At 37.6% G+C, this 12,829-nt stretch overlaps 1 protein-coding gene across 3 annotated transcripts in view; it reads left to right on the top strand.

Annotated features, from left to right (window-relative positions):
• LOC307026706 (uncharacterized protein) overlaps positions 1–10,421 on the top strand; it is a 70,502-nt gene extending 60,081 nt beyond the window's left edge. The window contains exons 2-7 of one of the 3 annotated variants that reach the window (XM_079662303.1): positions 5,674–5,744; positions 6,457–6,595; positions 7,622–7,787; positions 7,973–8,084; positions 9,035–9,078; positions 10,294–10,421. In XM_079662303.1, the coding sequence (XP_079518429.1) occupies positions 6,503–6,595; positions 7,622–7,787; positions 7,973–8,084; positions 9,035–9,078; positions 10,294–10,331 (453 nt within the window). In that variant the 5' untranslated portion in view covers positions 5,674–5,744; positions 6,457–6,502 and the 3' untranslated portion in view covers positions 10,332–10,421. Of the gene's footprint in view, positions 1–5,654; positions 5,745–6,456; positions 6,596–7,621; positions 7,788–7,972; positions 8,948–9,034; positions 9,079–10,293 lie in introns of those variants that run through there. The other 2 variants (XM_079662304.1, XR_013804429.1) reach the window with 2 other exon arrangements.
• The last annotated feature ends 2,408 nt before the right edge of the window (positions 10,422–12,829 follow it).

Consider the following 12,829-nt stretch of genomic DNA (forward strand, 5'->3'; position numbering starts at 1 on the left):
GATTGAAACATTTTTTATGATACACCATAAGGCGCAACAGTGGAGGCTTTTCACACCTGTGAATACACATCAACCCCCTCCTATCGACGGATCTCACACCTACTTAAGATATCACACCTACTTGAGATCTCACACCTCGATCAAAGGGGAGGCGGGACTTAGCTCATTAGCATAAGTAGGGGAAGGTGTGACCTGTCACAGCACCTGTCACCCTCTATGCATACTAATGAGATGAAAGCGGGATGAATCTTACTACTGGCGTTGTTAAACAATATTCTGGCCTCAACACCATGGATAGTCAGCTCTTCCCATCCCGCGGCGGGCAACGGCCCACTACAGCTCCCCTTAGGAGAGACTGTGCACACCGCTGAGGCCAGGATATTATTTAACAACGCTGCTGCCTCAGTTAAGCTGTGTGTGTGTGTGTGTGTGTGTGTGTGTGTGTGTGTGTGTGTGTGTGTGTGTGTGTGTGTGTGTGTGTGTGTGTGTGTGTGTGTGTGTGTGTGTGTGTGTGTGTGTGTGTGTGTGTGTGTGTGTGTGTGTGTGTGTGTGTGTGTGTGTGTGTGTGTGTGTGTGTGTGTGTGTGTGTGTGTGTGTGTTAGGGGTTTCACCAACTAATCGACTAGTCGACTACCTTTACCACTAGTCGGCGCTGTAGGCCCTAGTCGACTAGTCGTGGAAAAAAATTGAGGTAAACGAGGTGCTGCAAAATGCTACAAAACACGTCCGACATTCTTATGTATGCCAGTACTTCAACGAAGATGTAACCAACTCCACAGTGAAGTGTCAGTTGTGTACAGCTGTACTGAAGTGCAATAAAAATGCATCTGCTATGCGCAACCATCTGAAGATGAAACACCCGCTGCCGACAGCTAGCACTAGCAGTAATGCTAGCACCAGTGAGCAACGGACCGGCGTCAGCACTGAACAGAGGCAAACGAACAGCAAGAAAACACGGGTCAACAGTGATGCGGATGATGAGCTACGGGATTACTGCCAGCGGACACCGCATATCCCCACAATGGATAATCCACTGGAGTGGTGGGCAGAAAACGTGCACCGCTTTCCCCGCTTTCGAGGAGCTACCTGGCTATTCCAGCCACAAGCACCCCGAGTGAGAGGGTTTTTTCCCTGGCAGGCAACACTGTCACCCGAAAGCGGTCAAGCCTCCTTCCCTCACATGTCGATGCGTTGGTGTTCAAACCAAAAATATGGAAAGGTGGACGTTATCGTGGAGGACAGCGAAGTGTTGCGCAATGCGCTGTTGCGCACTGGATTTACGTGGAGTTTTTTGCTGTCGATTTTGGTGAGTCCAGTGTTTGTTATTTACTCAGCCATGTAACACAAATTAAAATGCAGTGTTTAATGTTACTGTATGAGTTCCAATAGAAAATACAGTTGTAAACTTCTCTTTTTGTGTCTCTATTATGACGTAACGACTAGTCGACTACTATTTTGAAAAACTAGTCGACTAGTAAATATTGGTAGTTGTGAAACCCCTAGTGTGTGTGTGTGTGTGTGGATGAGACATTGTTTCACATGTGTATATGAGAGATTTTTACATATATTTGTAAATGATTTTGGTTTCAATTGTGTGTGTGAGAGTGCTTCACATGTGTATATGAACAGTATTTCTGAATAATGGCCCTAATGGCCACTCATAGATATAAGTTTCTTAAAGATAAGTCATTCACCATGAAAAAAATACATGAAAAGATTACTAATTGACTAAAGAAATCTTTGTCGAGCAAAACCACCAATAAAGTCGACTAATCGACTAAGAAGGGGCAGCCCTGGAAACAAAATCCAAGCTATAAAAATGATAGCTGAATTAAACTCTGCATATAACTAAGCAGTCCTTTAAACACGGGTAAAAGGCAACAAGACCAATTGCAGCAGAGAAATCTTAGCATTCATGGAAATCTCAACTTGGAATATTTAACACTTTTAGGCATTTTATCTAGCTTAACTTTCAACGAGGTATATTTTTGCCAATGAGCATGTGAACATTTCCATTGAGCTATGGGAGCAACGGGCAGAACTGAACTCTGCATATGACTGAAATGAACCAAGAACAGTGACACTTTAAAACAATACCAGTCCAAAATGCATTCTATCAATGGAACTCTCAACTCGTACCTTTTAGCATCTTGCTGAACAGTAGTCGGCAACTACATATGCAGGCAATTGTTCAGTCTGTGAACCTTGGTTGAAAGATTGCCAGGATCCAGCTCCAACAGTAGTTTTTTGGAATACCTCAAAACCATATTTGAGATTCTTGGGGTATCTCAGATACAAGGCATAGGTTAGTCCCAACAGATAGCAGCAGGCTCTGCTAAGATCCCCAAGACTTCTGAGGACAGGAATGCCCTCATTCACAATCCCTACATCAGTAGGCTCATCGACTGACCCATCTTGGTTCTGCAGCAGGTACATCTTCATCCAAACCACTATCTTCAGTCTGCGTACAAATGACACGACTTTACACATTGGAAAATGCGTGCAATAGATACGCTAAAGTCCGATTTTGCGTGCCTATCATACGCCAACTATTCCCATTGAATTCTGAGTCCGAGTTTTGCGTGCATATGAGACGCAAATGGATACGGTCGTGTCTGAGAAGACCGGAAGCTGTGTGGTCCATAAAAACATGTTATTACTCAATATCAAGCCACGATTATTGATTTTATTTGTAATCGTATAATGTCTGACTTTTTTTGCCGTCCGTGAGGAAAATAAATGGGGCTCAGAGCCTCAAAATACTGAAATCTGTATTGTTTTTAATCTTTTTTTCCTTCGAATTTGTTATCCTTTTCTAAATAACACACTGTTATTTACTCAACAATAACACACTATTATCCTTGTTTTTATTTATTCGTTTAATTCTATAATATTGGGCTTTTTAGCCGTCCGTCAGGAACTGATTTTCAAAATAAAGTCACCGGAAACAGACGTAGGCCCGGTTCAAGCTCGATGATTTGGATGTTGTAGCCGCAATGCACGGTGCATGGTGCATGGTGCATGGTGTTTCCCACATAGCACGTTTCGTTAAAGGTCCACTGGAAGCAGCGCAGTCCAATTCGAGAAGGCGATTCGCCATTAAAAGAAGAAGAAGAAGAAGACGACGACGACATTGAACCCTCCTTGACACGGAGTTCCTCGAAGTAAACCCGTTTTCTGTAATGTAATAAAGACATTTACAGTGTTTTTTTTAAATGATTTCAGCTTTTGCATCACCTTACACAGCACCATGTGTCGACATACAAGCTTACGCGTGCAAATTATTTGCTAGTTAAACCGTGAACTGCTCAGTTAGCATCATTGAGTTAGCTAACGTCTGTCGTTTTACGGAGCTGTTGCAGTTTAAAATCAATCGATAGTAACATAGTTGATCATGTTGTGACATGGTTCTTCAGTTTTTTTTTACTTAGCCTCTGACAGCACCACACATGAACAGACTGTGTTAGTGGTATTAAGTAATGGTAGCCAACTGAACCCGCTTTAAACGCATTTGTCAACCTGTTTTAATCCCAAATGAGTGGCGATTTACTTCTTATAAATCATGTTTGGGGAAAAGGCATGTTAATGCATCTGTAAGTCTTATATGTCACTTGGTATCCCTGTTTAAGGTGATTATCGTACATAATACTTTACTGAATCCAGATCAGTATTTCTGATTTTTAAGCTTACTGTATATTCACTCTTCGAGCCAATCTGAGGTCTGCTCAGATATTTGTCCCATTGATATTTAAACAGACATTACTAGCCGATACACGATCCGGTCCACATAAACTGTGAGTTTAGGAGTAGGCCTATATGGATATTGTTGGGGCAGAATCTCTGCTCCGCGCCGTTCCTATATGAGCGGATTCTCAAAAGAAGGAAAAATTCAAAGCAGCCAGGATAAGGGTTAAACAATAATCTGCTTTAATGGTGGAAAAATACAAATACTTCACCCAATCTCCTAATCACGAAGCACTCTGCAGAGTACTCCGGGCTCAGGTTCTACCACCGTGTGAGACACGTCTCAGGAACGGCAAGTCAAAAACAAGAGCGCCGATCTTCAAAATGATCACAACATTTATACACAGAGTTCACTTCTGAGCGAGCTAGACAGTGAGTTGGCAGTGTTCCATTGGTCGGTTTCCCTTCTGGGCGGGATCCCAGGTAGTAAGTCAGTTTGTTGATTCCATCTGTTGCTTCACAGTGTATGTGTGTGTGTGTGTGTGTTTCTGTGTGTGTGTCTGTGTGTGTTTGTCCCTCTGCCCTTAGGCAGATCCCCCAATCAATGATTCGGAGTCATGACAGAGGACTCTTTGACAGGACACATACTCATTCCCCCTAAACATCTTCAACACACACAAACATTGTATCATGTATCTTATCACACAACAGTCACTTGTTTTTCTTTATGAAAGCCATATTTGTAAATATCCAAACGCCATCGTCCCATGACAGTCACCGCACCAACATAAGTTAATTGTTCTTGTGGCTTAATGGCTTCCCTGAACTTCCCTTCACCCCAAAGTCAGCTTACTAGGAATGAATACAATTTATTGATAAGCTCAAAAGGACGTTTATCTTGTTTACTGCTGGGTGCCCCAAGTCTCAAGGCCTGCAGGATGTGTAGGAGCTAAATCATTAATTCTACAAGACTTTAACTGCCTTATATCTGAAAATGTATCTGGGAATTCCCCTGTTAATTGCAAGGACTATTGATAATTAACAGAGAGACCCTAGGGGCCTCTTCTTGGTATCTGCTAGGCAGAAGTCACTCAATGCAGAAATCACAAGTTTAACACACATTCTATATAAGGTGACATTAAAATGAATATAGCAGATTGAACTTTCCTGCCATAACACGTTACTTTAATCCTTCAAATAATTCAAATAATACTTCAATATGTAATTTATAATTTAAATCATATGTACATGTCGTGCTTTTAACCTAAACGAATAGTGTATAGATAGATACTTTATTCATCCCAAATTGGGAAATTATTTCGTTGCAGCCCAGTGTTATTGGACATTACAAATTAATTAAAAATATTTAGGAGGAATATAAAATACAAAATACAATACAAATAAGTAGCATAAACATCCAATATATTCATATCAACAGTAGCACGAAAGAGTATCTGAATAATAGAAATATAAAAAAATGTGTATTACTCTATAATAAAAATCGAAAAGAAAATTATGAATAAAACTGAATATATGAATATTTACTTCAGGAACATAAGAGCAATTTAATATTAAGTACTAGTTTGACTACAGTAGAGTCTCTATCTCAAAAAACATGCATTATATCACGCAATAAAAGATACATTTTATGAACAAACATGATTTGAGGTTTATGATGATAGCTAATAGAAAACATCTTATCATGCCAAAAAAAGATTAAACAATACGTACTGACTATTACCAGAAATTGGAAGTTATTTATGATATTACACTGGAATTTGTGAATTTTAAAGTGCTACTAATTGAACTTTGATATCACACTTAACATTATTTTGAAGTTGATTTCAATCAACATCATTTGGATTATATCATTTGACTTTAGTAATCATACATGGTTATATGGAAGAATTTTAGTTTTGTGTCATGCCAATAACTATATGTGATACATGTGATGTTTTTGTTTTGTTCATAATGTTGCAACTATGCCAGGTGGATCCACAAAAAGACAGTGCCCCCATTGTTTGGAAAAATCAAACTGCGCAAATCGTAGATGCACAAAGGTAAATATAACTATATATATATATGTCTACTAAAGTATTCATAATACAGTCTATTATACTGTCTCTCGGACAAAGCCATTTTCATACATAAATGGCAGTTAGTTTTGCCTATAAATATTTCATTGTTTTCTGCAAAACCCAATACAATAAAAGTGGCGAACAAAGTGGTGACTTTTTTCTAACAAAAGCCGGAAAGAGTTTTGTCACTCCACAAATGTCCATCACAGTATAGGTGTTTTTTAGAACATTACATTTACTGCATGTGCCTGTTCCATTGAAAAGTTTGACTGTTGGTTCTTTTAAATAACAATATTTTGATTTAAAAAAATGAATAATATTTTATTATGATTATATATGAGGCCATATAATGGACATTCATAGTGTCAATTAAAATATGAATTGCTACAAATAGTTAGATAAAGTGAATGTGGCCCCTCTGTATACTGTTAATTAGATATCCTAACTTGGTTAGCCTGCTGAATAAATGATCCAGTACATTTACTCGGTTGCATATTTTGTCAGTCTGTACAATCAGTTGAATTTAATTGATTTTCCGATTCATTTTTTTGGGAAGTATTGTATTATATTATAATATATATGGTTAAAAGAAAGAAGCAAGCAATACTTTGTTTCCCAACTGTTTATAACTGTCTTTCTCTCAGAAAAAGTAAGTATGTCCTTCCTACTCCCTCTTTCCCTCTCACTTCCTCAGTGTGGGAAGATGTTGGAGCTGAAATCAAGGCACACATGAATGATGTATGAAGGATTTCCGGCAGAAAGCAAAAGACTGGGCCCAAAAAGTACACCGGTCAAGAAATCGATCGAAGATATTCGATAATTCTGCCCTAGTGGTAATAAACATTTTATTTTATTTTGGTCAGCCATTGAAGGTTACTGTCCCACAACATTAGAAAAATATTAATTGAATCTATATTGTACAGGGAAGGAACAACTTTTGAAATGTCATTCAATTATGTGTCAAGATTTCATTAACCCAAATGCATTTGCAATATTTCAATAATTAGCTAGTATAAATATAAAAAACGATACATTGACTTTAGCCCTGTCAACATTGTTTGCCATTCATCCCCACCCCCCAAAGCAATTTTAGACTAAATGTTCTGACTCACCAACCAACATCAAAGAACTAGTAGCGACGTATGGTATCCTCACGTTGCCTACGTTTAAGCCAGAAGGTCAAACAACACACAGATTAAAACCTACTGCCAACTCTCACTTACACTCTGCACCTGCATAAGATGATTTTACTCTCCATAACAGCAGGCAGAAGTATGTCTTCCTCATTTCAAAAGGGACAACAAAATACATAAGGCTCTAGAAATAAAGGCAATGTTTGTGATACACTCTTTAAAACATTTTCACAACACTCTCTACTCAGCTTCATGTTGGGAATATCTGAGTAATAGAACGACCAGATGAGATAACAAATTAAAAGACTTTGTGTGAGCCTTTGGACTGTAGTAGTTTGTTTTCCTCAAGTCCTTTTTTCTTCTTGTGCACAGATTTCCTTAAGCTAGCTTATTTTGCAGACAGCTCTGCTGCCAATTCAACATGTTGAATCATCAGCAAAGGTTGTTGGGAATGGCAAAAAATGCCAATGATGCGGGACACACCACAAAAACATGGCCGACGGCCAATGCGGTGTGGTTAAGAGGTGTCTCCTTTGGTTCATTTGTAATGTGGTAGAGTGAATATAACTTCATGGCAGATGCTAATGAATGGCAAAACAGAACAGGAACACAATTGTCTCTTTAGAAAATAGTAGTGGTGTTGCTCTGATGGTTCTCTCTGATTAAGACACACTATAGAGAGTGGACTGCCAGATGTTTGTCTATACGTTTTTCTTTGTTTTTAAGGTCGAAAAACTGAAGGCCCTTGGGTACTTTCCTCTCCTCTTCTGGGGGAAGTACCACAATAAAAGTAAGAAGTGGACGGCCCAGCTCCAGTGCCCCTTCGAGCTGCCACTGGTAGCCCATGCGGACCTGGAAAAAATGGTTTGCCTTTTTGAAGGCTTTTTAGAAGGTAATTCACAGCACATTCATGATTCTTTATTAAGTTTAATCCTGTATTGTGTACCTATCCAGATGGATCAGATAGAAATGTCAGTCAGATAATATTTTAGACAACATAAATTGGTTTTGGACAATTGATTTATTCCTTTTTCTTTGTTAAACTTTAATATTTGTTTTGGTTAATCATATACTCAGAGGAAGAGTTTGGACCGGTGGTGGCAGGAGAGATGGAGGCAGGCAAGGAGAAAGAACAGGTGGTGGAAGTGGAGAAAGAAGAGTTTGAGGCAGAGAAAAAAGCAATCGACAGGTAGGTATCAATATAGAATATATGATGTAGAACAATGAGGGAAATCTTGACTCTATACAATATGAGATACAGAACGGTTAAAAAAAAAGTGCCAGTGTAAAAAAAAAAGTAGCACCACCAACTGGCCTCTAAGCCAGAAGATTTTTCACTCTTTGCTTTTCCAACTTTTTCTTAAAATTGTTTTCTTAAAGTGTTCTCGCAAGTACTTCCCTGGTTTGCAAAGCACACACCACATGACTATTGCAATTAACACTTGTTTTTTGTTTCTCTTAATAGAAAGAGAGCTGTTAATATATCAGCAAAAAAGAAGCGAGAAAAGAAAAAACTAAACAAGGAGGAAGGAATGAAAAAGAATACAGGCATTACAGATCTGTAATAAAAAAAATATATACAACTTTTGACATAATAGTAGTTCTTTTGATTCCTAAAAAAACTTTGTGGCACATGGAGATAATCTGTGGTTCACCAGGTGCATTATGTCATATAAAGTATGGGGAAATTATGACATGCATTTGTTTGAGGACTTACAAATGGTGTTTTTCAATTTGAAAACCCAACTTAAAAGTTTGCAAGACCATACATGATATCAAGTTTGGGATTTATGGACAATTTAATTCCATGTTTCTTTACAGTGTGTGAATATCACAGCAAACTGGACACGTTTCCAGTCAATTTCTGTGTCAAAGACACGTGAAAGTAAGGTTATAAGCTATATTGTATGAAGTACACAACAGGTATGGACCTTCAACACAACAAACATAATAGTTTTCAAATTGTTGAATTTTGTCAGAAATTCAACAATTACATGTTGAGCTGTTCTCTGGGAGATCTTACATTAATCCAAACATTTACCATTTTAAAATCCTGGGGAATGAAATGCAATGAAGTATTGAATTATAAATTAAAATAATTAATATTTAGTTTTTAGTTTTTGTCCCCCTGTTTCCAAGGGCTGTAAAGAAGTGCTGGTCCATTGGCTGCCCTGCCCTGCATGGTAAATTCAGATTTCTTGTTTAACTCAATTGTCAATAAATTGACAGTTCGGCCTAATTAATAATGGAGTGTAACGGGTACACCTGTATGTTTGTATACCTTATGTATGCCATGTGATCTTTGTAGTGTATCTGTGACTCTGGTTGTTCTATATGTATACCTGTGTTTATGTGTATTCTCTCGACTTCCCAAGGCAAATCTCTCCCAAGGGAGACAATAAATCTCTATCTGTCTGTTTAAGAAGTCAGTTTTGCCATGAATTGTGAGTTATTTAAGTTCATGTAATAAGCACCTGCACCATTTTAAGTTCAGAAATCTGAGAAATCAGGGTTGCTTTGTAATTATAGACTGTGAGAACTTAAAGAGGACATAGTCTGTTAATTTCCAGGTTCATTAGTATTACATTTTTCTTGCTTAAATGTTCAAAAAGCTCTTTATTGTTCTCATACTGCCTGTGCTGCTGCCCCTCTTTTCACCCTCCGTCTGAAACCAGAGCCAACCACTTGGATACGTCCCGCCCCTTAGTCTATTACGTTTAATTTAGGAATTAGTTTCAGTCAGGTTTTTTGGAGAGAAACATTTTCTATTAAGCTTTTGCAGTCCCTTTACATTCATAATTACGTAATCAACACACTACTGGAAATGGAAAACCCCAAACAGCACTATTGGGCCCTTTTTAATATGTGGCATTGGTGATAGCCTAAAGAGAGATGTAGCTTTGTCAACACCTAAATCTACTGTTAACTGTGTTTTTACTAAATAGTTACGAAGACTTAAATGACATGCTAAATTGTGACCAGCTTGAATGTCAACAATGTCCAATATGCAGTTATGGTCATCATTATTGTTGAAGGAATCAGGTGAACTGCTTATCATAGAATTAAAATAATGCAGTATGGTTTGGGGTAAACAACGTTTAAAACACTGCTGTCCCACAGACAACATTAAAAAAAAAAAAAACATGCTGAATACGTTTCGGTGGTTGGAAGCTTAGCAGCATAAGGATCACCCTCAGTTTCCTTGGAAAGTCGGAACAAGAGTAGGCACTAAAGGCCCGACCGACAAGCCTAGCATCCAGGATTTGAAAACAAACCGTTATGTGTATGGCCCTTCTTAGGGTTGAGAAGACATTTGAAAGGATTTTGTATACTCAACATATTTCAGATATTGAAAAAAAATGTCTAACTGTTTTTTTTTTGCCTTGTTTTTCTTTCAGCAAAAAGACCTGGCCACCATCCTGGGAACCGCACATGAATATAAACATGACAGTGTCCTAAATGTTCGTTGTTGTGTTGTAAATTATGAAGTTCTGTTGACGAACTAGTTCATTTAAAAAATCTCATAAATAAATCATATATAAATATATTTGAAATCAAAATAAAAGTATTTGTTTATAAACATCTGTTTCATCATTTACAGTCTTAGCAAGGCACTCACCATATTGTTCAATACATTCGTGATTGATACAAGTTATGATTGATACAACTAGTAAATCTGTCAGATTTGACCCGAAGACCACAACCCAACTTTGTAGGCTGTTTTTTTTCCTCATTGCTATTGATATCAATTAAGAAATTAACTTATAGGGACAACCATAGCTGGTCAGGGTCAGGAACTTTCCAAAAACGACAGATCTTATAGAACAAAGTTTATTGCTCACCTCTCTCTGGCAGAAGATTCGTTCAGGTGTAGATTCTGAGACCATTTGGGACTCCAGCCTCAAGTATTTTGAATAATTGATTGTTTGATGGTAGGAGATCTTTAAGGTATAAAAACATGTTATGCCTTCAGATGCTGGCTTTATACCTTTTTTAACTACAAAATACACAAAAATATACACTGAGGGTCAGGATTAGATAACACTGCTGTATTCAACCCGGTATCAGGCAAGACGTGAACATGTGAAGATTTACCATGCTGGGAGACGTGAAGATGTCACGATTTCGTCCCTTCAAACGTGACAGTTACACGGTATTGTGAACATGGAGAACCAGAGGAGAATACCCGGAAGTGCCAAGCAAATAAAATAATACTTTATTCCGAGTGTGCTTGCTTTTCTCTTTGGAAGTCATCACTGTTGGGGAAATATTTTCCAAGGCCCATAACTTTGACCCAGTTTATCAGTTCAAACTGTCCTGACTGAGCACACGCACCTGTAACCTTGGCTGCTGTGCTCTCAGTGTTCTGTCTCCCTGTTCCTGCCTGTTGGATCAGCTGATAGAGGAGTTATGATTATATCTTGTTATGCACAATGTTGATTATTCTCTCTGAACTAGCTAAATACATGGGTCTAGGGTAGAGTTCTTCAGAATTGACGTGGCAACTCTACCGTGAAGTCAGAACCTCTGGCTGCTGTGACATGTGAAGTGAATTTTCCGGACGATACTCCTAAATAAACCATCAGTGTTTGACATCAAAGCTCCTGCTCTCCTTATGTCTCTCTGAGTCCTGACTCTCCATTGCTACAGAGGCTTCCATTACAATCACATAAATGCATTGTAATACATGGTTCGGCTGCATTAAATATTACACATCTGCCATAGTTCTTTATTTATAGAGCCCTGACGAGAAGACTTCTGGACAAACTGAATAACTGCCGCCGAAACTGAATATGTGACGTGGATCATAAATATATCAACAATTAAACAACATCTTACATTTATTTTCACAAAATACGTCTCCTTGCAATATAAATACTAATCCGGCTGAATTTTATATTTGATATATATTTGGTAGATAGGCTTTATTTACCCCATAATGGTGCACAGCTAGATAGATAGAAAAGGACACCTAGTGGTTAAAGCACGCTATTGAATATTTTAGGGGGAAAGTAGAAATGATAGAAATATAGAAAGAATAGAAAAAATCAAGAAGATGCTGTAAGTGATCTCTACAATAAAACTGTTTAGTGCCGGATGTACACAGATATTAATAGGAGGATGTGCAAAACAGACAAACTAATAAGGCACTATATGTATTTTACTCTTATAAGATGTAGGTAGATAGTATAATGAATGTGCAGAATATGACAGTTTATTGTTGAGGAACCTGCAACCCAAGCTTTTCATTCATTGCATAATGTTTTTTATGTAGTTTTGTATATGATACTGTATGTCAATAAACCGAAATCCTGAAAGGGATGTGCAAAATAGCCATTACATACAGTCTTTAATTAACTATTAGTAGAGAATAACAAGTAATGAATATACTTTATAGGGATCTGCAGATAAATGTTTAGTCTTTTCAAGCACCAACTATCAAATATCTCGCCTGATTGTTGGCACTTGACAATCACCTTCCCTGAATTTTACTCAGGTGTAACTGAAGTCTGATTTAAGAGTTTTTCACATCATTAATCAGAATGTGGTCTAGTTAATAAAACATAATATCAAACATAATATTACTATTAACTTTATTGTGAAATAAATACACACAGCATAAAATGCCATCATGACATCATTTGTATTATTAGTGTAGGACACGTATGCATGTATAACATCTGAATATGTGTAGTTTTATTCAAGTTTTCACATAATTTTACAGGATATTGCTATAAGATTTCACATTAATATCTGATTTGCATACAGAAAGGTATATCCGTCATTTAACGGTAAGATATTGAAATTCTGATTCCATAGATGTGTCTCCCATCACCCAAAACCCCTGAATATTTTCTCAAAGAAAATTTAAAAAATACAAGTCCCTGTCTGTCAGCTGTGCACCATTATGGTGTAAATACAGCCTATCTACCG

This window comes from Notothenia rossii (assembly GCF_949606895.1).
Source record: "Notothenia rossii genome assembly, chromosome: 2".
Classification (NCBI taxonomy): domain Eukaryota; kingdom Metazoa; phylum Chordata; class Actinopteri; order Perciformes; family Nototheniidae; genus Notothenia; species Notothenia rossii.